This window comes from Marmota marmota, unplaced genomic scaffold (assembly GCF_001458135.2).
Source record: "Marmota marmota marmota unplaced genomic scaffold, marMar, whole genome shotgun sequence".
Classification (NCBI taxonomy): Eukaryota; Metazoa; Chordata; class Mammalia; order Rodentia; family Sciuridae; genus Marmota; species Marmota marmota.
Window position 1 is genome coordinate 2,375,144 of NW_026000001.1, and position 25,591 is coordinate 2,400,734.

Below are 25,591 nucleotides of genomic sequence, written 5' to 3' on the forward strand. Positions count from 1 at the left end.
GGCTCCCTGGGGAGTCAGCCACTGGGCCCAGCCCGGATTCCTGCACAGCCCAGCTCCTGCCAGCCCCAGCCGCAGGCCTCTGGCAGATGGTGGGCGGTGGAACTGGTAGTGCCCACTGTCTAGAGGCCTCCCTCTCCCCTTCCAGACCCTTCCTTCCTTTTAGGAATCAGAAGGAGGCAGCCAAGGGGAGGGGGGCCAGGGTTGGTGGGGGTGTGGTGGCAAAGAGATGGGTGAGGTGACAGTCTCAAAGGAGCCACAGAAGGTGACTTCTTTACTTCCTGGGGAAAACACCTGAGAGCCAGCTGCAGCCCTGTGGGACAGTCCCCTGTGCTGAACTCTGTTTCTGCACCTCAGACCCAACCAACGCACACTGAATATAGTTTAAAGAATTTAAAAATGCAAACAAAAACTACACTCTACCAACAACTGTTGACAAAGCTGCATCTTGTGCTAGGAGTGACCTAGAGAGGACCGAGGTGCAGGTTATGTGTAATCACCTCGCTGCTTTAGACTGGGGGCCGTGGGGCGGGGAGGCTCCTGGCGCCTGTGTCTGCCTTCACCCAGGGCTCCCTGCCAGAGCCCCAATCCCAAGAGGCCAAGGGGGCTTAAAGGAGGCGGCCCGGGTCAGAACCAGGCTCTGATCATGGCTCACTGATGTGCCCGCGCTGGCCCCGCCACCAGCTTCCTCCACTGCCACTATGTGGCGCCAACCGGAGTGTCCTAGCATTCAAAGTGACAAAGGCGGCTAAAGAACGCAGAAAAGGAAAGAACCCGACTTCACTATGTCTTGGGAGGCTATTTTTTAGATGCATGTATTTTCAATTACTAAGTTAAATATGACAATTGAAGACTTTGGAAATTTTTATTAATCTTTACGTTTATAATAGAACCAAAAGAGTCATTATAATAACCAATCTTATGTGCTGGCTTCTGCAAACTAATTACTCTAGCCGTGTTTTACATTTAATAATAACAATCATTCTGGAGAAGTTAATCGGATAATAGAGCTTTTCCTCAATTCAAGTAGAAATGTATGAGAAACTAAATACAATTTGAAGTCCTGCGACTCAGCCCTCCTGCTGCTAGCCTGGCCTGTGGGCCCCACCTGCCGGTCCTGGTAGCATTGGAAGGCTGGTGACCCTGTGAGTCTTGGGGGACCCTCCACACTGCAGATGTGCTCTGAGGTGCTCAGTGGCTCCTCAGAAACTGTATGTCACACCGTAACAGCTCTCTGGAGAATTTACTTCTAAATCATTTGAAAAACAAAACACACAAACAAAAAGCAAAACCACCCTGGTTTTCCCTGCAGGGCAGCCCACTCCCTGGAGAGAAGACTCCTGTGCCATGCCTTCCTCAAACAAGGCGCCCTGCTGAGCACCTCGGGCAACTCTCCAGGCCTGGTGCAGACCAGAGCTCCGTCAGGTTTTATTTTATTTACTTTTGGTATCAGGGATGCTCTACCACTAAGCTACATTCCCAGCCCTTTTTGTTTTTTATTTTATTCTGAGACAGGGTCTCTCCAAGTTGCTGAGGCTGGCTGGAACCTGTGATCCTCCTGCCTCAGCCTCCCAAGCTGCTGGGATGACAGGCGTGCGTCACCGCGCCCAGCTAAGAGCTCGGCTTTGTTAGGCTCGTGTGGCCGCAGGCTGGCCTCTTGCTCCTCCAACCCCCTTTCTGAACCAGAGCTTCCTCAGAACGCCGAGGTACGAGTTTGCATGCACTCAGGGCTTGCTATACTACATGGTACTTGACTCGATTTTCAACCCCTTGGACTTAAACTCGATGCGGAGAATCTGAGACAAACATCTTCCGAATTCCTCCAGGATCATCTGCTCTGCCAGGCACTCAGAGCAGTGCTCCTTCTCCGCCTCCTCGCCCTGAGCCAGCAGGCAGGCGCAGGTGGCCTCCACCACCTCCCAGGAGATGCAGGAGGAGAGCCGCCTGCAGGAGGAGGGCAGGGGCTGTCTGAGCTCTTTCCTGCTCTGCAGAATGTGGCTCGCCCTGCCAGCCTGAAGTCCCTGCTGCAACCCATGCTGCCTCTGGCCAACGCACAGGGCGAGTTGGGAGGAGCAACACCGGCAGGCCAATCTGCCTCACTCCCACACCCGCTCCTGACAGAGTCCGTATTTTTTCAGAATTTGGTCCACCACCCAACCCAGGGGCTCCTGAGCTACGCTGTGGGACACGAGCGCTGGGCAGGGCTTGGGGACAAGGGACTCTCAGAACAGGGACCCCAGGCAGCCAATCAGTGTAAGGAAGGTGGCTCCACCCATGCCTGCAGGGTGCCTGCCCTCCTCCCCACAGGCCATCGGGAGCTACAGGATGCATGTGGCCCCGAGGACATGCCACGCCATGCCCACTGTGGCCTCACCCTCCACACCCTGTGAGACTTGGAGTCACTTCCCACTGAGCTGCACCGCCCGACCTCTGAAAGCCTCCAGGATCATGCTGCCTCGGGAGGGGGCTAGAGCAGCTCTGCTGTCCCCACCTCCGCTGTCCCCACCTCCGCTGTCCCCGCCTCTGCTGTCCAGGCGCATGGCCAGGGGAGACGCTGGCCCTGCTGGTGGCCCAGGCCAGGCCTTTTGCCTTGTGCAGAACAGGGCACCTCCAACGAGGACAAGCAGGACAAGCAGTTTTGGCAGCAGGGCCTCCAAGGAAACCTAGTGGGCCTCTAGGGTGGGCGTCTCCCTTCCTCCCGCCCCAGGCCCGCCCTGCGGACGCTCGCCCACCTCCCCAGCTTTCCACTGTCCTCCCAACTAACCTCACCACCCTGTGGGTTTGGGGTACCTACCTGTCTTTTCTGAACCTCGGTAGTCCTGGAAATTTAGTTGGTGACAAATGATGTCTGCCTTCAAGATCCGCCGTCTCCACGTAGCTTGGCATGTTCGTCAGCATCTTTCGCTCTGGGCTCTCCTCGTAGTTTTTGCAACCGACGCATTTGCAAATAGAAGAGCACATAATCTTGGCCTGGAACATAAAATGCTTCAATAAAATGGGGTTGTCCTATAAGTTATCAAAAACTGACGAATTCTGTTTGGACTTTAAATAATTCTTTGCTTATATGTGATCATGTACAATCCACAATTTTCATACCCAAAACCCAACAGATGCCAAGAGGAGTGAGCGCTGTGGTGCTGTGCCTGGGAACACTGAGGTGCAGCCGCCGTGGGGGCTCACCCTCCTTTCTGCACTGCAGCCCGGCAGGGCTCCATCTGAGTTTTCCAGGGCCTTCACTAAGTTACCCAGACTGGCCTCACACTTGCAATCCTCCTGCCTCAGCCTCCTGAGACTACACACTGGGACCACAGGTGTGACCTCGAGCCCAGCTCTCCATCTGACTCTTGCTTTGCACAAAGCCTGGTCTGGCTGGTCGGTGACACCCCAGCTCCACAGCCTCCCCTTCACACGGAAGGCATGAGGCAGGCCCTGCTCCTGTGCAGAGGTGAGTCAGTGGGTGAGAAAGCCACCGGGGCAGGGGAGGTCAGGGGAGACCTGTCCTGCTTGCTGCTGGGTGCACCCCGAGTCTGGTCCTTCCTGGTGGTGTGAGGCCCAGGAGGGTGTCCTCCAGGTCCACCTCCCTGCCCATGCAGCCTTAGGCCGAGCTGGCCCCTGGCTTTTAGCCTCCTCTGCTGCAGCCCTGAGCTCCCTGTGCTCCCTGCTGCTCAGAGCTGCAGCAGGGCACCTGTGCCGCCTCCCCCACCTCTGGGCATGGTGTGCAGGATTTCTGGTGTCGAGGCTGCACTAGGCAGACACTGAAGGACGGTGCCATCCCTTCTTTGCCTGCATGGCCTGTGGGCCACTCTCTGGCATGGTCTCAGCCTATGGAGAGTGGGCTGGGTCAACGGAGGGAAGGTGGTGGGCACTGAGGGCACTTGGCTGGGAGGAGTCACTGGATGGCGCCACTCCATGTCTGCAGCATCTGACAGGTCCTCAGAATCCTAGCTGGGGGCTGCTAGGTCTGCCCACTTGGATCTTTCAGCGTTTTCCAGAATTAGGAGGGTTCTTCTTGAGCTTGGGTCTGGGCCTCACTCTGTCAGCCGGCTGTCCAGTTCTGGTCTCTGAGGGAACTAAGAGCCAGGGAGAGCCAGCCCAGACGGCGCGCCTGACCAATGGAAGCTGGGGATCCCCTAGGCCCCACGGGAGCACTCTGGCCCCCGCTGTGCTCAGGGGAGGAGGCACAGCACCCCGGGACCCACCAAGTGCCAGACCCTGGGTGCTCCAGCACGTGGAGCAGTTGGCACAGAGGACAAAGTCCAAGGCGGGCATGGGGCAGACACAGCCCAGGGGCACCCAGGTGAATGCCCGGCGAGGCCCCCGAGGGCCCAGGAAGGAAAGGCCAGGAGTTCTCTTTTCCCGGCCGCGCACCTCGTAGCACTCGCAGTAGTTCTTCAGGCAGCCCGACCGCTTGCAGTTGCAGCCCTTGGTGTGCCGCGGCTTGACGTCCCCCAGCTTTCCTTTCCCGATTTTCGGTTGGAACGCTTCAGGATTTCTGTCCAGACAAGCCTACCACAGACACGACAGACGCCATCAGGAAAGCCTCTGCCAGGCGCCTGCACTGACCCCGCTGCAGCATCTCCCTCTGGGGGGGCTTCCCAGGCTCCCGCTGCCCTCACAGTCACGCCCGCAGACAGCAGAGAGGCCAGGAAGCCACGTCCCTGCTCCTCCCCACAGGGACCAGGGTCCGTGAGCTCTGGTTTCTCTGGAACCTCTCGGCACCAGGAGGGAGATGCTGGCGCCAGACGCGGGGCAGGTAAATAACACGCAGCAGGTGTGGAGGCCAGGCCAAGTCCCGGCCCACTCCAGAGCCCAGGTCTCAACCTTGGGCTCTTTGTATTTTCAAAGGAGCGTGACTGTTGCTCTCCGCAAACACTCAGACACCACAGAAGTCGCAGCGGAGGTCCTTGTGCCCTCCCTCCTGGGTGCGTCGGACACCAGGCACCAGCACCTGGTGTGGCAGCGGCGGGCCACTGCACAGCACCGCCCAGGAGCGTGCGACTTCACACAGGCATCTTGGTCATGACCAGAGTGCACAGCAGCGCACATCTCTGCAGGTGCGGCATCGCAGGCCTGTGCACCCACCTGTGCAGCCACCCAGCCAGGTCGCAGGCTGCCCTGTTCCCATTGCTGCACCCTGGCAGAGGACAAAGCTCTCTGGCTGGACGGCTCTGTCTGCTCGCGCTGGGCTTCACCAGGGCTTCGTCCTCTTATGCCCAGCTTCTCTGTGCAGCCCCCAGCTGGACGCATCGCCGCTGCCCTCAGCTGTGCCCTGCTTTTCCACCGGTGTGTGGTATTCCACTGTAGAGTCCACCTCGAGGGTCAGAGTGCTTCCAGGCTGGGATTTGTGAGTAAGGCTGCCCTGAGATGCTCCTGCAAGTCTTGGGTGGACATTTACACACATTTCCCTGAAGGAAACGGCTAGGCCAGGCCATACAGATGGTCAGCTCCACCAGATACTGCCCAGCAATTTCCCAAGTGGGAAATCACAATCACATTCCTATCAGCAATGCCTGAGAAATCCAAGGTTCAAAGTAAATTTTTTACATTTTAATTGTAGATGGTGTCCTTTATCTCTAAATTACACGTGGCTACCCTGAGGCTGACAAGTGTCTTTGTTATCTTCTGTCCAACACACTTGGCTGATCGGAAGCAGGAAGGTATTTCTAGGTGGTTTATTCATAGCTCAAAGAGAGGAGTCAAGTTATTGAGGAGTACCATCTGTTCCACTGGCTCATGGTGGTCTCCAGGCCACAGCGGCTGGACCTCAATTTCCCCAGGAAGTGGCTCCTAGAGCTGGTGTCCTTCCTGTCCCCCTGATTACCTGAGTCTGTAGATGGGGATAAACACCAGGCCACCGTCTGCAGCAGGGGGTTTGGGGCCCCAGGAGGTCACATGTGCCCTTCAGAGAGCATTAAACTTACAAACGGGCGAGGGCCCAGGGTGCTCCTCAGCCCTCTCCCAGGAGGGCCCTCCACCCCCCTGCACCTGCACTGTTTCTACGCAAGCTTGCCTGCCCCACAGCATGAGCCAGTGTCAGAGCCCCAAACCAGGACCAGGACTCAGGTACCCGCCTGCAGAGGAGACCCACACCGGGTTTCCCAATCCTGAGATTAGGAATCTCTGCAGATCATTTCGGGAATGTCTCAAACACGTTTTTAAGATGCCTTACCTTAATGGCTTTAAAGCGTTCAATTTCATGTCTCAAATTGTTGCAACAGTTGTTACAATTGCAATTGTTACAAAAGTCCCCGCTGGCAAAGCAGTCGCAGTACCTGTGAAGAAAACCGCAGTGTGAGTCTGTGCACAGGTGCACTGTGGTGAGAAGCAGCGCACGTGTGCAGGCCGTGGCCAGGCTCTGACCTAGGGGATGCCAACGCCTTTTTACAGAAACTAGATTGGCTGGGGTGATGCTCTGCCATGTCTAACACAGGAGAAAGAAACGAGTTAAAGCCATTAGTATCACAGCGTAGGATTTTGCAAGGCAAGAGGGCTCCGGGAAGGTGCATGTTTGTCAATCATTTCTGGCCCCCAATTCCCTCTGCCGCCTTCCCAGGAGCACAGGGAGTTGGGGAGGAGAAACACCAAATAACACAGAGCCGTCTGGCCACCAGTCCTCTGGGTCCATCTGCCGGCTGCAGGCGGGGGTGAGAGTCCACAGGAGGAGCCTGAGCTGGGCTCCGTCCCTTCATTCCACATCCATAACCAGGAACTGCAGACGGGAAGCGCAGCGGGAGGAGGGGTGGGCGGCTGCCTGTGGTGGCACATCTTCAGGTTCTGTGCTGGGGCTGGAGAGTGGATCCAACCAGCATGGAGACCAGGACCTGCAGCCCTGCCCACAGCTGACCCTCGAGAGGTGTGGGCCAGCTCGTCAGCCACTCCCTGGCTTCAGCGTGACCAGCGAAGCCGGGCAGGACTCCTTCAGAAGCAGTTCAGCTCAGGTTTCCCATCAGCTCTGCCCCCAGCTCCTCAGCTACCTGATCTGGGGCATTCTCTGTGGGCCTCGAGCTGTGGAATGGAGACCAAGGAGCCTTGCCTCAGGGCTGCGGCAGATCAACATGGACTGCGTAGGCGCCCAGCAGCAGTGGACCAGCTGTCACAGCTTCCCTGCGGCGGGATTCCAGGCATCGTGCTTTTATGTGTATTATCTTCATATTGTTAAACTGTATTTTTAAATGCATGTGAACCCAGCAAGAGAGTTAAGGAGAACCCTCGAGGCCAAGAAGACAAGGACTGTGACTCTAGTGAGCTCTGGAGTGGCTTGGGCTGTGCTGGGGCACCTGCAGTCTCAGGTGACCCAGAGTTCGGCTGGCCAGAGCCTGGGCATGCAGGAGAGAGAAGACAAAGGCTGGGATATAAAAGTCCAATGGGCCAGAGGCTCCCATGGTAACAGGGTCCTGGGAAGGTGGCCTCCCCCGGGGGGTGTGTGACTTAGAAACTAACTTGCTGCACAAAAATGGGAATGGTCCCTTCTGGGGACAAGGGACACAGAGCCTCTCTGTGGCCAAGAGCACAGGCAGGTGTTTCAGGAAGACAGAGAGAAGGGAGGGAGGTGGAAAGCAGAGGCAGCAGGAAACAGCTGAGCAGCAGCCTCAGGAGCCCTGGAGGGGGCGGTGGGGCTCCTGGGGTGGGGCGGGGGAGGTGACTGGGCTCAGTGGAGCGTGGGCTGAACTCTGCCCTGAGCCCCCAGAGCCCTCCTGTCCCCACCCCCTCGCTCTCTGGGGTAAAGCCAGGAGGCAGGGTGCTGTGGGGCACAGGAGGAAGAAACTGACATTGGGCCGGCTTCCTTTTCCCTCTCCGCCTCAGGCCTCTAGCCCTGGAGGACTCTGCCCAGCCCCAGGGGAAACGCCCAGGTAGGCTGACACTGAGGCTCCCAAGAAGTCACCCCAAGCAACACTGTGAGCCCCGCCAGGCCCCAGGGCTCACAGCCGCTGATGCCCCTCTCACCATGAGCAGAGGGACCCAGACATCACGTACTGTGAGGACAGACAGGCCACGGAAGCAGAGACAAGGAGGCTGGGAGGGAGGGGCCTTGAATTCATTAAACCAGCAAATGATCTTAAGAGGAATGGTATATTTTTAAAATCTAGAAAATAAAGAGCAGTCATGGAGACACACAGCTCGACGGAAGTGTGGAAACTAGGACTGAAGAAGAAAACAGCAGTAAGGGAAAGGAGGCAGGGACAGGCCAGAAGCCCAAGGCTCATCAGACAGGATTCCAGAAACCGAGAGAGGAAGGGGAGCGGGAAGGGGGGCGAGCGGGCAGGAGTGGAGAGGAAGGGAGCCTGCCAGGCCTAGGCTCTGCACGACAGACGTAGACGGGCGCAGTGTCCAGAGGTTCCCTGCACCCAGAACAGAGAGGCCTGTGCAGCTCCAGAAAGAGTGAGGCTGGCGGCCTCGCAGGAGGCTCAGACAGAGGAGGCAGGCCCAGCAGGCGTGGCCAGGCCCCCAGGAGGCTGGGGAAAGGCCCCGACTGACCACCTGCTCCCAGCCCAGCCATCTTCTAAGCATGGAGACAGACTGGGACGGTATCAGACGCCGGAGGCCTGAGGAATGGCCACCCACGCCCAACAAGGCCGGGACCCAGGAGGGAGACACAGGACCCAGGAGCCAGGAAGCCGAACATGGGGAGGAGCCCCGGGACCTCCTGGTGTGGCAGAAGACGTGCGGGGAGGGGGGGGTACCTGTGCCCTGGTCCTGGTTTGGGGCTCTGACACTGGCTCATGCTGTGGGGCAGGCAAGCTTGTGTAGTGCAGGTGCAGGGGAGTGGAGGGTCCTCCAGGGAGAGGCTGTTCCCCCACTTGCTCTTGATCCTATGACCTCCAGCACTCCTCTGCTACATGGACTCCCACAGTGGGGCATCAGCTACCTCCAGGGAGCTGCAGCTGAAGGAGGCGGCTGTGGCCAAGGGCGAGGAGACTCCGTGCTGAGCTTGCAGAGACCAGGTGCTGCGAAGCGCCAGCTCCATGGACGAGGCAGAGAAGTGCAGGAAGGACATGGGCCAAGTCCCAGCAGGACCCAGGGCCTCGCAGCATGGAATACTCCCTCCTGCTCACAGGTGCACCCTGGCCTGGCGCAGCCTGTGTTTGGGGGGTTTGTGTGGGAGTGCAGAGAGGAAGGAGGAGAGGAAGGAGGGGAGGAAGGAGGGGAGGAAGGAGGCGGGTCCACATCCTCCTGGGCCAGACGACAGAACCCGCCCAGCTGCAGAGCCAGGAGCAGCAGGTCCAGCCTGTTACTTAGACTTATGGGGCAGATATTAAAAGATTCAGATAAAAGAGTTGAAAGTTCTTGGAAAGCAGAAAATAAGGAGCAATGATCAGAGAACAACTGGATTTTGTCACCAGCCTTGTACATATCTGGGTTCTTCACACGTGTGTGCTGTTCGGATCGCAATAACTAAACCAAGAGTGAGGACAAATATACTAAAAGGAAAAGTCAGATCCAGATGCAACACGAAGGGCAGAGACTAAGTGAGGTGAGGGGTGTGGACAGGTGGACGGTGCCTGGGGAGGAGGAAGGGGGAGATGGGGCGAGCACAGCCTGAGCTTCCAGAATGCAAAGCCACCGGCCTCAGCCTTATGGCACCTAACAAGCCCCAACGAGGACAAACAGAAGGAACCCCAGGGAGGAGGTGGTGCCCGCAGGGATGCTACCTCCCGAGGCACAGCAGGGCCACAGCGATGTCATCAACGCACCTCCACAGCTGGCCTCTGGACTCCATGCTTGTGCAAGCCATGTCACTCCTGCCTGCCACACAGCTCGCAACTTCATGCTGGGGATGTCTAAGCTTTTGTTACCAACCTGCCAATGTCCCGTGGCTCCAGACGCACAGAGGTGGCCGTCCCTATCTGTTCCCCCACTCACTCTTGATCCTATGACCTCGAGCACTCCTCTGCTACATGGACTCCCACAGTGGGGCACCAGCTACCTCCTGGCTGGGAACCTGAGCACGTGTGACCAAATCCTCCTGTGACCTCCCTGCTGGCCTGCTGGACCTGCCCCCAGCCCTGAGCAGCCTCCTCACTCGGCCTCTGCCGACACATCTCCTTAGGGAGCCTCCCTGGCTGCACTGCCCAGCCACCGTCCCTGAGGTGCTCCTGCTCACAAAGGCCTCCCCAGCTAGACACTGACTGCTGGGCGGCAGGGCTGCAGCTGTCTCGCCCCCCTGCTCTCTCCCTGTTCCTGAATCACAGGCTCTCCAAAGTGCTTGTGCGGTGACAGTGGGTGAGCAAGCACAGCCGCCTGCCTGCCGGGACCAGGCCCTGCCCACCTGTGCTCTGGGGCAGTCCCCCCACCACTCTCCCTCTCCTTCCCTCCACTTTGCCATTGGGCAGAAGCTTCAGGCAAAAAAGGGCAAAGAAAAAACAGAAATTGAAAACACAAAATGAGGTGGAGGCAGGCGCTGCTGTGGCAGTGCAAAAGGTGCCCTGTGGGGAAGACAGCATGCAGTTCCTCAAGAGGTGACACAGGCACCTCGTGACCCTGCAACCCTCTTGGGCATGCACAGAAGAATAGCAGGTGGGGCTCAGATACACGCCACCTACACTCAGGGCAGCAGCACTCGTGGCAGTCAAAGGTAGGAGCAACCCCGTGTCCACCCACAGCAGGTGACAAATGCAGTCTACACATGCAATGGAATATTACTCAGCCTAGAAAATGAATGAGGTTCTGAAACACGCTTCACCATGGGTGACACCTTAGGAACACTAGCTAAATAAGCCAGTCACAGCGGCAAAGACTTCATGGTCCCACTTACATGAGCTCCTTCGGGCAGGCCAGTGTAGAGACGGAATGCAGAGCAGTTCACAGGGCTGGGAGCAGAGTTTAACAGGCACAGGGCTCCTGCTTGGATGCTAAAAGACCCTGCAGTGGGTGGTGGCAGAGCTCCACAGCACCTCGCCTGTCTTCACAGCCCCAGTGGCACACTTTAAAGTGTTGGAATGCTGAATTTGATGCAGTGCAAATCTCCCCACAATTTTTAAAAGCCAGGTGCAGACTAGAATGTATGGAATCGCTGCCATTTGAGTGAAAAAGGAAATTGAATATGTAAATATCACGACTTCAGGAAATGAAGATGGCTCAGGTGAGCCCGCACATATTAACCACCAGACAAGGAATGCCCATGGATCCAAGAAGTGTTAAACACGTGGACCACTAGACCTGCCTTTTGTTCAAATGTGGGTGTCTGTTCAGTTTATGGTGCTGGGAGTCGAACCCAGGACCTTGAGCATGTTAGGCCATCTTAGCACTTAACTATATTCCAAACCCGTATTTGCTTTCTTAAAAATCCAGCGGTAGCCAGGTGGGGTGATGCACACCTGTAATCCCAGTGGCTCAGGAGGCTGAGGCAGGATCACAGGCTCCAAGCCAGCCTCAGCAACTTTGCAAGGCTGTAAGCAACCTAGTGAGACCCTGTCTCAAAATTTAAAAAAAGGGCTGGGATGTGACTCGTGGTGGTTAAGTGCCCCTGGATTCAATCCCTGGTATGAAAAAAAAAAAATCCACCCATATTTACCTTGCAGAAGGCACACCTAAGCAAAAGGACTACCACACAGCAAGTGTGGGAACGACACCAGCCACAGAAGGCGTGGGTGCAGCCCTCCACAGCAGAAGGTGCTGAGGCCGGTGGCTTGGGACGTGGAGTCATTGACAGCCATGGAAGGACTGCGATCACGACGTCCATGTCCTCTGCTGCAGAGGTACGACACCCCCCCCCCCAAAGTGGGATCACGAGGAGAAATAGGCAGATTCACTGTGAATACTTTTATAAGAAATAGATAAATCACACAAAATTGCATAAGCATTTCATGGGACTCTGCTAAATAAATAGATAAAATTTGTAAAAGATCCCCCGACCAATGGCAAGGATCTGTATCCCAGAGCATTGGCTGTGGGAGGGAGGGTTCATTTATTTAAATCTGAACTTATAATATGCTCGGCCTGAAAAAAAAAATTTAGCCCCAAATTTTAAGCCATCCAATTTGGAAGAGCCACCAAGCTCCAGGCAGAAGCACACACATTTTCTCTGAAGGAGTGTATCCTCAGGCCAAGCCACAGACACCACACGCAGAGTCCTAACCATGAACTGCACATCCAAAGTCCCACAGCACTTGAGGTAGGAAGCCTAAGGGTGAAACTCAAGACAGGAACCCAGCACCAGGGACTTTGAAAACCAGAAGCGCAAGCTGTAGAGCATGAATTACTCGATCTTTTAAATATAAAAGAAGGAACTGAAAGCATGAATAAGCAACAGGAGATACAAAAAGCATCATCAGCCTCCACCCTCCCTCCCACCAAGTGCTGGTGGCAAAGAGCAGTCTGGCTAATAGAGGGACACAGCCCTTGAAGAAGTGGCACCAGGAACTGCCCCCACCTTCCATAGCAGCCAGCTGAGGGCAACAGAAACTAGAGTAGGAAGGATTCCGCCCAATCCCACCCAGTACCTCAGCAAAAATGGAGCTAGATTGGAGGGGATGAGGACAGAGTCTGGACTTGTTTAAAGTGGACATGTGAGCCAATTAAAATTGTCGTGAAGAATAATCTACACCCATGGTATAAAACCAACTCCTACTTTTGGAGTGCTCGGAAAAGAGGAAGAGACCCCCTAACACCAGGGCAGAGGGCCTAATCTCTTACTGAAATTATTGTCCAGAGGTTTAGAAGTTAACACGTCACTTCCTATCTCAAGAAATCCTGTTATAAAAGTGGGGTTTACATTTGGTGCCTTAATAAGCTAATTATGAAGAAAATAAATGTTTAAAATATATAAAAATTGAGAAAAGCCCCAATTGCAACCCCCTAGGCTGTTGACCTGCCCAGTCCCCAAACCCCACCAGCAGCTAAGGAGCGTGGCTGCCTCCCTGGACACCCTGGACGCCCAGACCACTGCCTCTTGCCCTGCCGGCCCTCCTCAGCACAGCGGCAGCTAGAGCAGCCTGGCCCTGGTGTTTGAGAGGCCCGGGGCGTGCACCCAGTCAACCCAGATAGCAGCACTACTGTGTACAGAAATCAGTTAGTTTGTGAACAGTTTCGGAAATGTCTGGATTTCACCCACGCGTGCCCTCACTTCATGTCCCTCAGTGCAGCTCTCAGGGTCCTCAGGAGCTCTGCAAAGGAAACACCAGGGGGTCTGTGGTTAGGCTGCAGACACGGGCCAGGACCCACTCCCCTCCACGGTGGGACCAGGCTGGCAGGCACACCAGACAAACCAAACCCGCAGGGAGAGGGGGCCCAGCTCAGGGATCTGCCAGGTATGGCCAGGCCACTTCCTCTTCAGCCTCCTGTCTCCTGCAGCCCCAGTGTGGCTTGACAGTCTGCCCTACCACCCCTGGAGGAGCCTCCTGGGAGTTGGTACCCCTGGGGGGAGATTTTTCTGAAAAAGATTTCAATATAGAGAAAACCAATTCATCAGACTTTTAGGAAATAGGATGTGGACATGTCACAGTTAATGCTCAACCAAGATGACTGACATGTCCAGCCCCTGCCAGAGGGGCCAGCGCTGTGAACCAAAGTCCAAGAAACCACACCCTCAAAGGGTGGGCAGGGCCATTCTGAGGTCAGCACCAAAAGATCCACACCAGGCTGCTGCCTGGAGCCCAGGCGGGCGTTGAGGATCAAGTGCAGCACGGCACGGCTGGCCACGCTGCTCGCCTGCACTGTGCTCGCTCACTGCCTTCTAAACACCCTTATTTCATATTTAATAAGGAAAGATTTGTGATTACTTACAATTTCAGACACTGGGATTTGGTACAGTTACATGGCTTTTTAGACTTTGTGTCCCATGAACTAAGAGTTACTCTACAAAGATTAAAAAAGAAAATGTTTTCAGAAAATGTTACTCTGTGGAAAGAGAATTAGCTAAGCAGCTGGTGCTTTGAACAAACACTGAGACTCTCAACCAGACATTGCTAGGCATTATCTATTGGTGTCTGATCATGAAATGGGAATGGCAGGTATATCTACATGGTGACACTGCTCGCTAGCTCGCCAGGCCCACTGGAGCTTGCCCAGGGATCCGGTGGGGTCAGGGAGCAGGTGCCTGCTTCTCTCCACACTGGCCAAGGACGACACCTCCTAAGCCCTCTCCCTGACCTGTGTGAACCTCTATTCTGCGTGCCCTCCCCGCAAGCAGTCTCCCCGGTAGCCTGACACTAACAGGACGCATGATGAGGAACCGTGGGTAAGCCACGGCTGAGCTTCACGCCAGGACGGGCACTGTGGCATTACCAGCAGCCGCAAGCGCGTTTCCAGTCACAAGATCTCCGGGGACCTCCCTGACCACAGGCGGGGATCAGCCTGGAAATCGCTGATCCCTGAGGGGGGACGAGCTCCCCTCTGGTGCATCTCTACTGCTGCTGGGCTGGGGGCAGGCCCTGCTCGCACGGGCACTCCCTGTGGGGACTGGAGATACCAGACATGCCGAGGTCCAAAAGGCCATGGTGAAAAGGAGGGTCCTCCTGACATGGGTGTGTGCCCTGTGCACTGGGCACCGTGCCCCTTAAGGTCCTGTGGAGGATTTATCCCTGCAGGCACAACACCTCCTGGCCCAAGGCCGCTACAGGAGCTACAGCAACACCAGCGGAGCAGGGCCCTGGGCTCTGTGGTTACGACCTGGCAAAGCCCTGCGCCCTGCCTCTGCACTCTGGGCCCTACCCTCAACCCCCTGGAGAGCTGCCTTTGCCTCCAGCTCTGGCCCAGTCTCCCCCAGCTCTCATCTAGTCTGTCTCACCACGCACCAGCCAGGTCCCCTCTGGAGCGCGCTTCCATTGTTAGACCGTGTCACTGAACGCTGTACTGTTTGGTGTTCAGCTAGTGTGATCCCTTGGTGATCCTCATGGTGCTGGAAGTGGCAGGGCTAGCTATTCTGCCCCCTGGCCAGTGCACCTGTGGGGCAGACCTGGGCCTGCTCAGAGCAGGGACTCTGACACCAGCTTCAGTGCTCCTGCCCTGGGCCCTGTCTGACCTGCCCTGAGCTGGGTGCGGGGGGCCTGGCACTTCCTGTTCAGAGGAACCAAGCTATTTAGGGTGGAGACATTCCAGAATGAGAAGAGTCCTACAGTGTCAGGAGGAGGCCACCATGTGGTCAGCATGGTGATGAGTGCTTTATCCCTTCCACTTGCTGAGGAATCCACCAAATAACTGGGGACATGAGACACACGCAACTGCACATTTAGAGAATGCAGGATGGCATCTAATCTGCTGTCGTTTCATACTGATTATAAATGACACAAAAATTCAGGCAGGCTGGTTAACACAGATGGAAGAAGTTAAACTGGCTCTGTTAAGGAAGGAGTGGGACTTGGCATCAGCTTTTAAGGCTGTGATCTTCTTTATTGTTGGTCAAAAGAATGCCTCCCCTAAAGCCACAGGGGACCGGAAGGGACCGGCCAGCTGTCATGGAAACCAGATGGCTCTGACAATATTTGACCACCTTCTTAGTGCCAACCTAAAAATTAGAGAGTCAGAAGGAGATCTGGGCAGCTCTTCCTCAAAACAATTATAAATGGACTATACTGCAAGGAGATTACCCTCCGCTTTAAGAAAGAGTTCCCAGAGATGCAGGCTCCCGGATATTCTTTATGATGATGCTCAGTGTGTTCCCAAAACCCACAGCATGAGCACGTGTCAGGACCCACCTTCATCGCCTGACTGGCAATTGGGTCACTAATGCTACATAGAGTGACAGGAGATGGATTTTATTAGTGAGTTAGCAGTCACCTCCCAATTCTAAGGAGAAGCAGGTGGCCCAAGCCAACCTGCTTCCACATCATCTCCAAGTTAGAGCGGCTGGAGCCAGGGGGGATGACAGTGTCTTTTCTGAAATCTGCAGACCCAGCGTGCCCTGGTCGTCTTGTGGAAGTTGGAAGAGGCATCCAGAGAAGCGTTGAGAGGGAGAGGGAGAGGGTCGCGGCTGGGGACTCACACGGAATGAAGCGCCAGCTGCAGCCCTCCGACTGCCGCAAATGAACCTTGGCAGAGATCCCAGCACACCATGAGCTTGCGCATGCTGAGACAAAGCCATCAGCTGATTCAGGGGAATGACAGCAAGTCAAGTAATTATTTGCAGGAAAACAAACAAACACAAAGTTCATGTTTCTGACACATCCTTTAAACAGGAAAGTTTCTGTGGCCTGCACGATTACCTCGAAAGGAAGAGAAGTGTGTGACTGGTTGAGGAAACCTAATATGGAGGAGGAGAGGAGGATGAGGATGAGGAGGAGGGCGAGGAGGAGGGCGAGGAGGAGGAGGATGAGGAGGACGACGAGGAGGAGGAGGGCGAGGAGGAGGAGGACCAGGAGGAGGAGAAACAGAGAGAGCTGTCCCCCCGTGGGGACGCACAGGCTGCCCGGCAGCCAGCCTCACATGGCCTGCAGTTGTGAGCATGCGCAGCTTAGATGCATCAGATTTCCTGGATGTTCCAGAGGCACCAAAGTGCACAGTGGCACAACACAGCTCATCAGACGTCCCCAGGTCTCAACGAGCTACAGTGAGCCCCTGTAGCCTGTGACCTCCAGACCGTCCTGGGCAAGCCAGGTGCAATGCTGGCAGTGGAACCAGGAAGCTGCTTGGGTCATCTTTGCTTCCTCAAAAACCATTAACAGCCACCGAGACAGGACAGCTGCCATAACACCCAGCACATCCTCATGGGTCCCCAGCACCCAGAGAGGGAAGCGTGGAGACAGGCTCCCCAGTCTCCCCTCCCCTCAGTGAAAGTCCTCGCCGGCTCCGCACAGCAGTGCAACCAGCTCCAGAGGCAGCTGCTTAAGCTGAGGCAGCAGGTCCCTGGGCTGCCGTCCACAGCAGAGGCACACACGTGGACCAAGTCCACTGTCTCCAGAGCCCCTCCAAATGGTCCACTCAACAGCCTGGTGCTCCAGCCCCAAACAACTGGCCTCAGGCTTTCCAAGGCCAGGACTGCTCGCTGCCTCAGGGAGGGACTTGTGGGAGCCCAGAAGGCACTAGAGGCCAGGTCTGCCTTTCACAGTGTCTGACCCGCTGTCCTCAGGCCCACATGAACGGCTGCCCTGACTGTGGTCAATGGCTCTTGGAGGCAGGAGCAGACTGACCTCCACATCAATACAGGACCCAGAGAGCAGCAACGGTGGCTCAGAGCACAGGCTTAGCCCACAGTTAGTATGTGAATGTGAACTTGACCACATGTTTCAACCAGCTTGCTGAGTTCAACTGGTTACAATTACAAACACAGCTTTAAAATGGCGAGACAAGGTCCTGGCTAAGTGCAGACCACGTCCACCTGGAGATCCTGAAGGCAGGCCCACAGAGCGGCACCCACTTCCCACCAGGTGGCCAGCAGAGCCACTGTCCATGTCAAGAGGCTGCCGAGGCATTACTTGCATTGATGACAGCAAAAAAGAAACAGATCAACACGACCAGAATCTATGTGAAAAATAGACTTGGCCAGAAATGGCCACAAGCCCTGAAATAGCCACACAGGACAGAGGACAGCACAATGGAGAGAGGGCGGTTGCCGATCTGCCTTTCCAGCAACTCCAAAGCACAGGTGTGCAGCAAGCTCGCCAGCAGTGCTGCCCGAGGCAGCTGACTTCCAGGGGCCATGAAGGGTGCAGGCAAAGCTAGTCCTATGGCACAGAAGGACATCCCAGATGCACACGAAGCCTCTTAGACTCTGACATTAAAGGAAGTACCAACTTATTGCTTTAATCCTTACCCAGCCAAAGCGATTTTTGGTGGTCCTGGAAGAGCTGATCCTGTGGGGAAAGCAGGCCCGGTAACTGCCGAGGGGCGGGCCCCGCTGTCCAGCTGCACAAAGTCAAAGGCAAAAGTTCTTGGAATCAGCAGGTGTGTTCACAGCACCCCCCAGCACACGCACACCTGCAGGCTTCTCTCACCCTGGGTCTCTGCCCACTCCTTCCCAGCCCCTGCCACGCCTTGTTTCCAGACAAATCCAGTAATAGGCTGAGGCCATCTTGCAGTCCTGCCCGGACACAGGCCCCGTGCGCATGAAAGCCCTAACCCGGGGATGCAGAGAGGAAGAAGGCAGGGAGGGTAGGGGCCGCAGGGGACAGCATACAGCTATCAGTTGGCTGCCAGGGATATTTCTTTTTTATGAAATATCAGTTGTGAAGTAAAGTCCATTACATAATCCATTAACTGAGAGTGTTCTTATTATTTTTATGTTTTAATATATACATAAGAGATTTTGATATTTGACGTCTCATTGGCAACCACTAATTTTTGTCTGTTTAAAAAAAATATTTAAAGGCCAGGTGCAGTAGCCACACCTGTAACACTAACTCAGGAGGGAGGCTAATGCAGGAGGATGGCAAGTTCAAGGCCAACCTTAGCAACTTAGCAAAGTTCTCAGCGACTTAGCAAAACCCTGTCTCAAAATAAAACCGAAAAGGGCTGGGGATGTGGCTCAGTGATCAAGTACCCTGTGGTTCAGTCCCCAGCACCAAAACGCAAAAATTTTATAGTCGGTTCTAACAATCTCAGAAGCAGCACGGCAGGCTCTGGGTTGTGTTCTTCCTCCCATCCCTCACCAGGCGAGGGGCGACAGCAAACCACCCCTGACCCCCTGTCCTCTCATCAGAAACTTGAAGAAATGAAAAGTTCTAGATGAAAGTAGGGTTCTAGATGATTTGAACATCATCGTTTACATCACCTCCCTGTCCCTCCATCTTCCAAAAATGAGCTTCCTTCAAGAAGTGCAGCAATGGAAAAGCACACGTCTTATTCACCCCTTTGCCTTTTCTCTTCTGCCCCCTTCAGCTGTGTGACATCGAAGCCTGTCAGAGCCAGAAGATGTAGGGAGACCACCCTCCTACTGGGCTGTGTGCACCCTCCCCAGGGTCTCGATTGGGAGGGTCGAATCCCAGGTGGGGTGGGACCTGTGGCGTACTTCCCATCCTGCACCACGCTCTGAGCAGTGAGAGTCGAAGGAAGGGACAACTGGAGTCTGGCAAGGAAGAGAGGGATTCTAGGACACAGCAAAAATCCTGCTGAAATAATTGTCCCTGAGATGAGAGGTCAGGGGGAGCCAAGGTGGGGACAGTAATAAACATGGTCAGGGAAATACAGGAAGGAGGGGGGAGCTGTGGCGCGAGATCTTGGGGTGGAAGAACGTGCAGGCTGCCTTCCTGACTGCAGGGAGCTGTGGCTGCAGTGGTGGTGGGGGCTCCCTCAGTGCTCACCAGCCAGGCAGGCACTTCCTGTGTCCGGCACTGCCCAGAACCCTCTTTCTCCTGGCCTCGACACGTTTGCCTCGCTGCCTCAGGTCATGCACCCGCTGCCGGCCATCCCAGCCTTCTCCCTCCTGCCCAGCGTCTCCACTGGGTGTCTGAGATATCCCAAATTCCCTGTCAGATGGGCTTCTTGGCTCACCCTGAAACACCTGTGCTAAACTTTGTCTCGGCCGATGGAAACTCCACACATGCTTCCATTGGTTCAGGCTGAAAATTGGCAAATGGGGTACAGTGCTGGCCTTGAGGTGGCAGGACAGGGGCGCAGGGATTCCGGAGATGGCAAGGAGCTGGGTCCAAGCTTCCTCCTCCCTCCCAGAGCCTGACTGATTAAGGGATCCAATGCCTACTAAAGGTTTCACTGCTGCTTTCTTGGGCACTGGGGAGCGAACCCAGGGGCGCTTAACCACTAAGCCACATCCCCAGCCCTTTTTATTTTTTGTTCTGAGACAGGGTCTCACAAAGTTGCTGAGGCATTGTTCACACTGTTCAGCCTGGGCAAGTGCTGTACCACTGAACCACATTCCTAGCCCTTGCTGTTGATTTTTAACTGGATGTTAAATTATAGTTCCTGAGTAACTTCAACCACGACAACTGAAATTTCAAGAGACATTAATGCCCAACTGTACTTTTGTATTAAAACAACGACTCACTTGTTGTGCAATGAGATTTAATTTTGCTGGTACTGGCAAAAATCTTCCTACTAAAGTAGTCATTGGCTTTGGGACATCTGTAAGGAAGAAAGTTAAAGTTAACAATGCACACAGTTGTTCCTCTTCCGCTTATGTGCGGGAGGAAGGGCAAAATGTAATATGGCTTGATCATGCATGAAGTTATTGAAACTTAGTTTGATCCTGTTTGTATGTTTTTAATTCCATGAAAATTTTCAGGTCAATCTTTGTTGTGATTGTTTTGTTTTCACCTATTATACCCTTTCGTTTATTTTTCCATCATAAAGTTGCAGGAGCAGAGCCTCAAGGGTGGTCCACTGTGCTAAGGAAATGGTGCTACAGCCCAGGTTCCCAAACTTTGTGCCAAGGTGTCTGGGTGTGGCAGCAAGTTGGCCGGGGCATTAGGGGGATGATACGTTTAAAGAAAGCCCAGTGACATCTGTCCAGCACCACATCAACTATGCTCAATGTGTGTCTCTTCTTCTCTTCAAATGGTTACTAAGTTGCTAGAAATACTTATTAAGCTATTTGGACCAAATTCTTTACACTGGAACTGAAAGGTATTTCTTTGGCCTAAAGATGCTAAAAAAGATCTTCCTGACGGTGAGGGTGCAGCAGAGCTCTGTGTCCTGAGCCTGGGTGGAGAAGCCCACGTCCTCCCTGCCACAGCCCTGCAGGCTGAGCACACTTCCTTTCCTAGGCCTCCCCATCCTTGGTGGTGACTCGAGAGGGAGAGCAGCTTGCCAAGCCGCCTGCTCGGCCCCTCCCTGCCCTTTCACTCTCGTTCCAGCGGATAGATTTTCACTCATCACTTTGTACCTGACTGTAGATAATTATTCTGGTCTTGATGCTGGGGAACCAAGTGAAGGGCCTTGAGCTCTCTTGTGCCAGAATGCTCTATGCACAGCATCTGTGCCCCCCCTTTCAACTGACATATCACCTAAAATGAAAAAGAGCGGTCAGCTTCCATTCCTCCAGGAATCTAAACCTAAAAGAACTTAAATCAGAAAAGAGCTTTAATCCAGGGTTGAAGTTTTAGGGGAAGATGGGAAGCTACACATCTGTTCTGTTTCTTCCTGTTCAATAGCTGCTCCTTAAAAAGCCCCCCAGAGACTTCTCTGCAGTGCTTACCAAGTGCTAACAGAGGGTCCGCCCTGTGTCCTCCAGTTTCTGACAATAGAGACTTGTTTAAGGAAAGAGGCCTCACACAGAGCCCCCCTTCCCTGTCCTTAACTGCACACAGCCCACATTAACATAGACTGCTCGTGGAATCTGTTCCACTGGACTTGGCTATCCTCGTCATGTCCTCTCTGTTCTCTATGGCCATGCCCAGGCACATCTGTACAGTAAACATAGTTCTATAAGCAGTTATTTCCTGCCACATGCACATATTATTACTTAACAAGTGGTTAGTTTTTTTAAAGCTCCTCTTATTTACTACAAGGACAGTTTTGAATTTTCTAAGAACTAGAAAATCTTAAAAAGCCACATGGATCTTCCTGGGCCTGATTAGCACTGCCAGATCCCCATTTGGATTCTGACACTGATGAATCCTCAGAGAGCTAGGTCGGCCCATTAATCTCAGGATCGACAGTGCTCCATGAGCACCCACTGTGGTCCAGGCCAGGTGGCGCAGACACAGGCACAGCTTCCTGTTACAGGAGAAGGGGGCCCAGCCCCACTAGGATGCCAAACCACAGGGCACCCAGCCCAGTGCCTGACCCCTGGCTCTGCGTGGGCTGACATGACTTCTGGTCACTCTCCTCAACAAACACAGCAAGGTCCCAATCCTTGTTTGCCTTGCTAAGATGGAGTAGAAATGAGGATCCTAGAGGTTAGGAGGTGAAAGGTGAATGCTCCTGTGGACATTGCCCCTTGGCAGATGAGACAACCAAAAGCGCTGGTTCAACAGACAAGTGGAGTCAGAGACAGCGGGCGGCATTTACCAGGAGCCAGCCATACGTGCCTTTGTTGGCATATTTACCATCGGGCCGGAGTCCTTCTTGCGAGAGCAGCCAGGGGTATCCTCTGCTTCTTGGGATGACAGGAAGGTGCAACAGGACTCCTGAGCAAGAGGACTCTGGAAGGCTGCTTCCTCGGGGTTGTCACTTGCGACACTGCCACCCCCTTCCTTGATCTCAACCTAGAAAAGCAATTGTTATCTCAGAGAAGACATCGTGCACAGTACAGAAGACCTAGATTTGAGCTCTGCGTTTAAGTCACGCGTTAAATGGCCTCCTTACCACAGTGGCTCCTTCCTCCCTGGGGCTTCTAAAACCATTCACCCCCTACCCCCATGGGCAACAAGAAGGGGAGACGGTCATCTGCCAGCCTCACCTGGGACTGAGGACCCAGAGGAACAAAACCGTCTGTCTGTGCTGTGCAGGTGGCGATGGGAAATGAGGGGGAGCTTCTGCTATTTCCAGAGTCCAGTCTAAATAACCAAAGGGCCCCACTGGGTCTGGCGCCTCTTAACAGCCCCTACTCCACTGGAGTTGGGAGCCCTGTGGACCGAGTGTCACCTGAAATGCTGACCCTCATCAGGTATCCTTTATTAAACCATCTAGTCAAATTGTTTTGCTTTTTCCTCAAGAAGCCCAAAGTACTTGTGATGTTTTAGTATTAGTATAATGTGATTTATCACTGGTGATGTATTTAAAGTAATATCTTAAATTTAAAAGTAGCCCTTTCCTGCTGTAGTAGTAAGACAATAATAAGAAATAGTGAGCACTGGAAACCAGCCCCAGCTTTGGATTCTATTCTATTCCCCATCCCCCACCTTTTTCTTTTTTTGGCCCTGGGGATTGAACCCGGGGTGCTCTATCACTGAGCTGTGTCTCCAGCCTCTTTATTTTTTGAGACAGAGTCTCACTAATTTGCTGAGGCTGGCCTCAAACTTGCAATCTCCTGCCTTAGCCTCTTGAACAGCTGGAATTATAGGCCAGAGACACCAAGCTGGTCACCAGCTCTGTTTCAAGCCATCCTTGTCAACTCAATGACACATCAGCCAAATTACTAGAAACAGGGAGAAGTGGCACTACTTAAAAATCAAATGAATTTTTAAAAAGTTTAAATGTCCCAATGGTTAAAAAAATTACGATTGTTTCAAAATTGGGAAGATTTTAAGTTTGTGAAGAGAACAAGGAGGGTGGGGAGACAGGGCACATTTTGCATGGCTCTCACCTACCTCTCCACCCTGCCTGCCCAGGCTGCTTATCAGAGCATAGTTGACCTCCTCAAACACCAGGGGGCAGGGGCAGATCATAAAGTCCCCCAGACAGGTGGTGATTCTAGGGTAATATTTAAAGACCTCACATGAAATCACCAATAGGAAACTGTCTCAAAATGTTGAGTGCTGACTCAAGCTTGGTCTAACCTAGTAAAAGCAGAGGTCCAAACAACAAGTACCACGTACTAGCAAATACTTAGCCCAGTAGACTAGCATCTAGGTGTAAATCTTAACAGATACAGGAAAGTTTAGCTACATTTCAAGTTATAGCCTTAGTTAGACTCTCAAGTTTTATAGACATACAGAAAAATATTAAAATTTTCTTCTGCTTGCTGTGTTGGGGAACTTGCCATGCACATCTGACCCCCCACATTTAGATTTACCTCTATTTATGTAGTAAATAGTTAATCTCCTCAGCCCTGTGCAACTAATATCTTAACATACTACAGCAAAATTATTCATACTACAGCAAAATTCCACTTTCACAGAATCTAAATGAAGGTCAATATGTGGGAGTGAATCTCCAGAAAAAAGAAAATAGTAATTCACTCTGCATATTTACTGGAAAAGAATTCCATTCACTTTAAATGATAAATATATCCTTGTTCTTTTTCATTTTATTAATGAATCAGGAAATTGTCCATAAAAAATAAAAAATGAAAGTTTCTCCTTTGTCAAACCAACAATCTGTTAAACTTGGATGACGTTAGAAGACTGTGTCACCATCTTTAACATCAGCTAATTCTCTGCCCTGCCCTGACTCCACTTGAAGAGGGAGGGAGCCCATCTGGGAGCAGCAGGCAGAGGTGCTGAGACCCCCAGCTCTGCTTGGTGGCAAAATGGGTTTCTGACCTCTGGAGCCAACTGCAAACAGTGCTGAGGGAGGCCTTGGCCCTGGGGCTGGGGCTCCAGGGTTCCTCTGAGGACAAACTGAGCACTGTAGAAGCCCCAGCCTCTGCCCCACATCTTCTGGAACACTAAGGAGCAGTCAGTATGACAAAAGAGAACCTGAAAAGCAGAAATTGAAGCTCCACTGTGTGGCTTATGACAGGCTCAGTCATCTCAACAGAAAAGCCCACTCTAGAGCTAACTGACATGTGTGAACATGTGAGGTATCCAGTATTCCAAGCCGGGTCCTTTCTGGGGACCAAGGTGAATTTGTTTCCTTTGAAATCTGACTCATTTAGTTTCAGCAAGAAGAAAGCAGAAAATTACCAGTGGCTCTTCTTTGCTAAAGAGACCCACGCATTGAGAATCAGCAAGATTTAGACTCTGATCTCTATCACATATGCTTAAGAACCATTCCTCCTTCTCAGAGGGAACCTTGATTCTAAGCTCAGCAAATGGATACCAACTCTGATTCCTTGGTGTGATTGACAAGTCTGCTGCATTCAAAGAAAAGACCCTAAGGTGGGACTGGGTTGGGGCTCGGTGCTAGAGTGCTGGCCCAGCCCGTGCGATCCCCAGAACCGCAGGATAAAACCCAACGGACACAAGATGCAGACACCTGAGCGCCCGTTACTCTACCCTAAGTCAGGCTCCCTCCCTAAAGAAGCCGGCAACAGCAGCGGCCAAGTTAAGCCTTCTCTGCTCTTCCCTCTCCTGAGACGTCTGCACCTCCGGGGCCGCTTTGACCCAGGGCACAGTCATCTGCAGGAAGAAGGGCAGACGCGCCCTGTCGGGATCAGTGACTCCCGGGGATGCTACGGGCCAGGGGGACTCTTGCTGTGGACCCGCGCCCCGGGGGAGCTTCTGGACTCGGGTGACTCGCGGGGCCCGCCCCCAGGCGGCTCTTACTGGAATCACCCGCACTCCGGCCCCCAGCGGCACCAGCGCCGGGCCGCGCGGCGCGGGCAGCAGCGAGGACAGGACGTGCACGCTGTAGGCGGGCGGCGCGGCGTCCTCCGGGGCGCGCAGCTCGGGGAGCCCGGGGAAGTCCCCGAGCAGCGCGGCCTGCACCTCGCCCGGGCAGTCGGCGCCGGGCGGCGGGCTGAGCGCGCGCAGCAGCGGCTCGGCGGGGTCCGCGGCGCCCAGGTAGGCGTCGCCCAGCACGGGCAGCTCGTCCTGCTCGAGCTTCACCCCGACGGCGGGGCTCAGGGCCAGGCCCTCCGGGACGAAGGGCCGCTCCGGGCAGAAAAGGTCGGTCACCATCTCATCGTCGGGGCCGGACATCGCGCCCAGCAGAGGGGCCTCTTCCATGGCGACAGAGGGACGCGGGGTCGGGCATCGCCCAGTGCCCTGCTCGGGCCGCGCACCTGCAACGAGCGGCCAGGTGAGTCGCGCCGGCCACGCCTCCGGGACCGGCCGGCCGCAGCCAGACAAGGACGGGGGGCCTCGGGGCCCGAGGGGCGCCGTGGGCTCGGGCGGCCGGGGGGGGACAGCACCTGGGCCGCCCGGCGTGCAGCGGAGCGACGCGGTGGCCTGTGCGAGCCGAGCGCTGCCTCGCGCGCGCGTGCGTGGGAGGGCGGGCGTGG

The 25,591-nt window shown here is 54.4% G+C and overlaps 1 protein-coding gene and 1 long non-coding RNA gene across 3 annotated transcripts; both read right to left on the minus strand.

Annotated features, from left to right (window-relative positions):
• Nucleotides 1-848: 848 nt before the first annotated feature.
• Nucleotides 849-25,494, minus strand: Tesmin (testis expressed metallothionein like protein). Its single transcript, XM_015503285.2, has 9 exons — nucleotides 24,915-25,494; nucleotides 21,873-22,031; nucleotides 20,708-20,828; nucleotides 19,871-19,947; nucleotides 17,684-17,775; nucleotides 6,167-6,269; nucleotides 4,366-4,503; nucleotides 2,792-2,967; nucleotides 849-1,941 (listed from the first exon to the last, which is right to left on the minus strand). The coding sequence occupies exons 1-9, from the start codon at nucleotides 25,314-25,316 to the stop codon at nucleotides 1,737-1,739; spliced, it is 1,473 nt and encodes a 490-aa protein (XP_015358771.1). The 5' UTR covers nucleotides 25,317-25,494; the 3' UTR covers nucleotides 849-1,736.
• LOC125618078 lies at nucleotides 13,068-17,377 on the minus strand. 2 transcript variants are annotated; one of them, XR_007349307.1, is made up of 3 exons: nucleotides 14,730-17,377; nucleotides 13,720-13,791; nucleotides 13,068-13,100 (listed from the first exon to the last, which is right to left on the minus strand). It is a non-coding gene; the product is annotated as an uncharacterized LOC125618078 (long non-coding RNA). The 2 variants fall into 2 exon arrangements; XR_007349308.1 differs by lacking the exon at nucleotides 13,068-13,100 and adding an exon at nucleotides 13,308-13,366.
• Nucleotides 25,495-25,591: the final 97 nt, after the last annotated feature.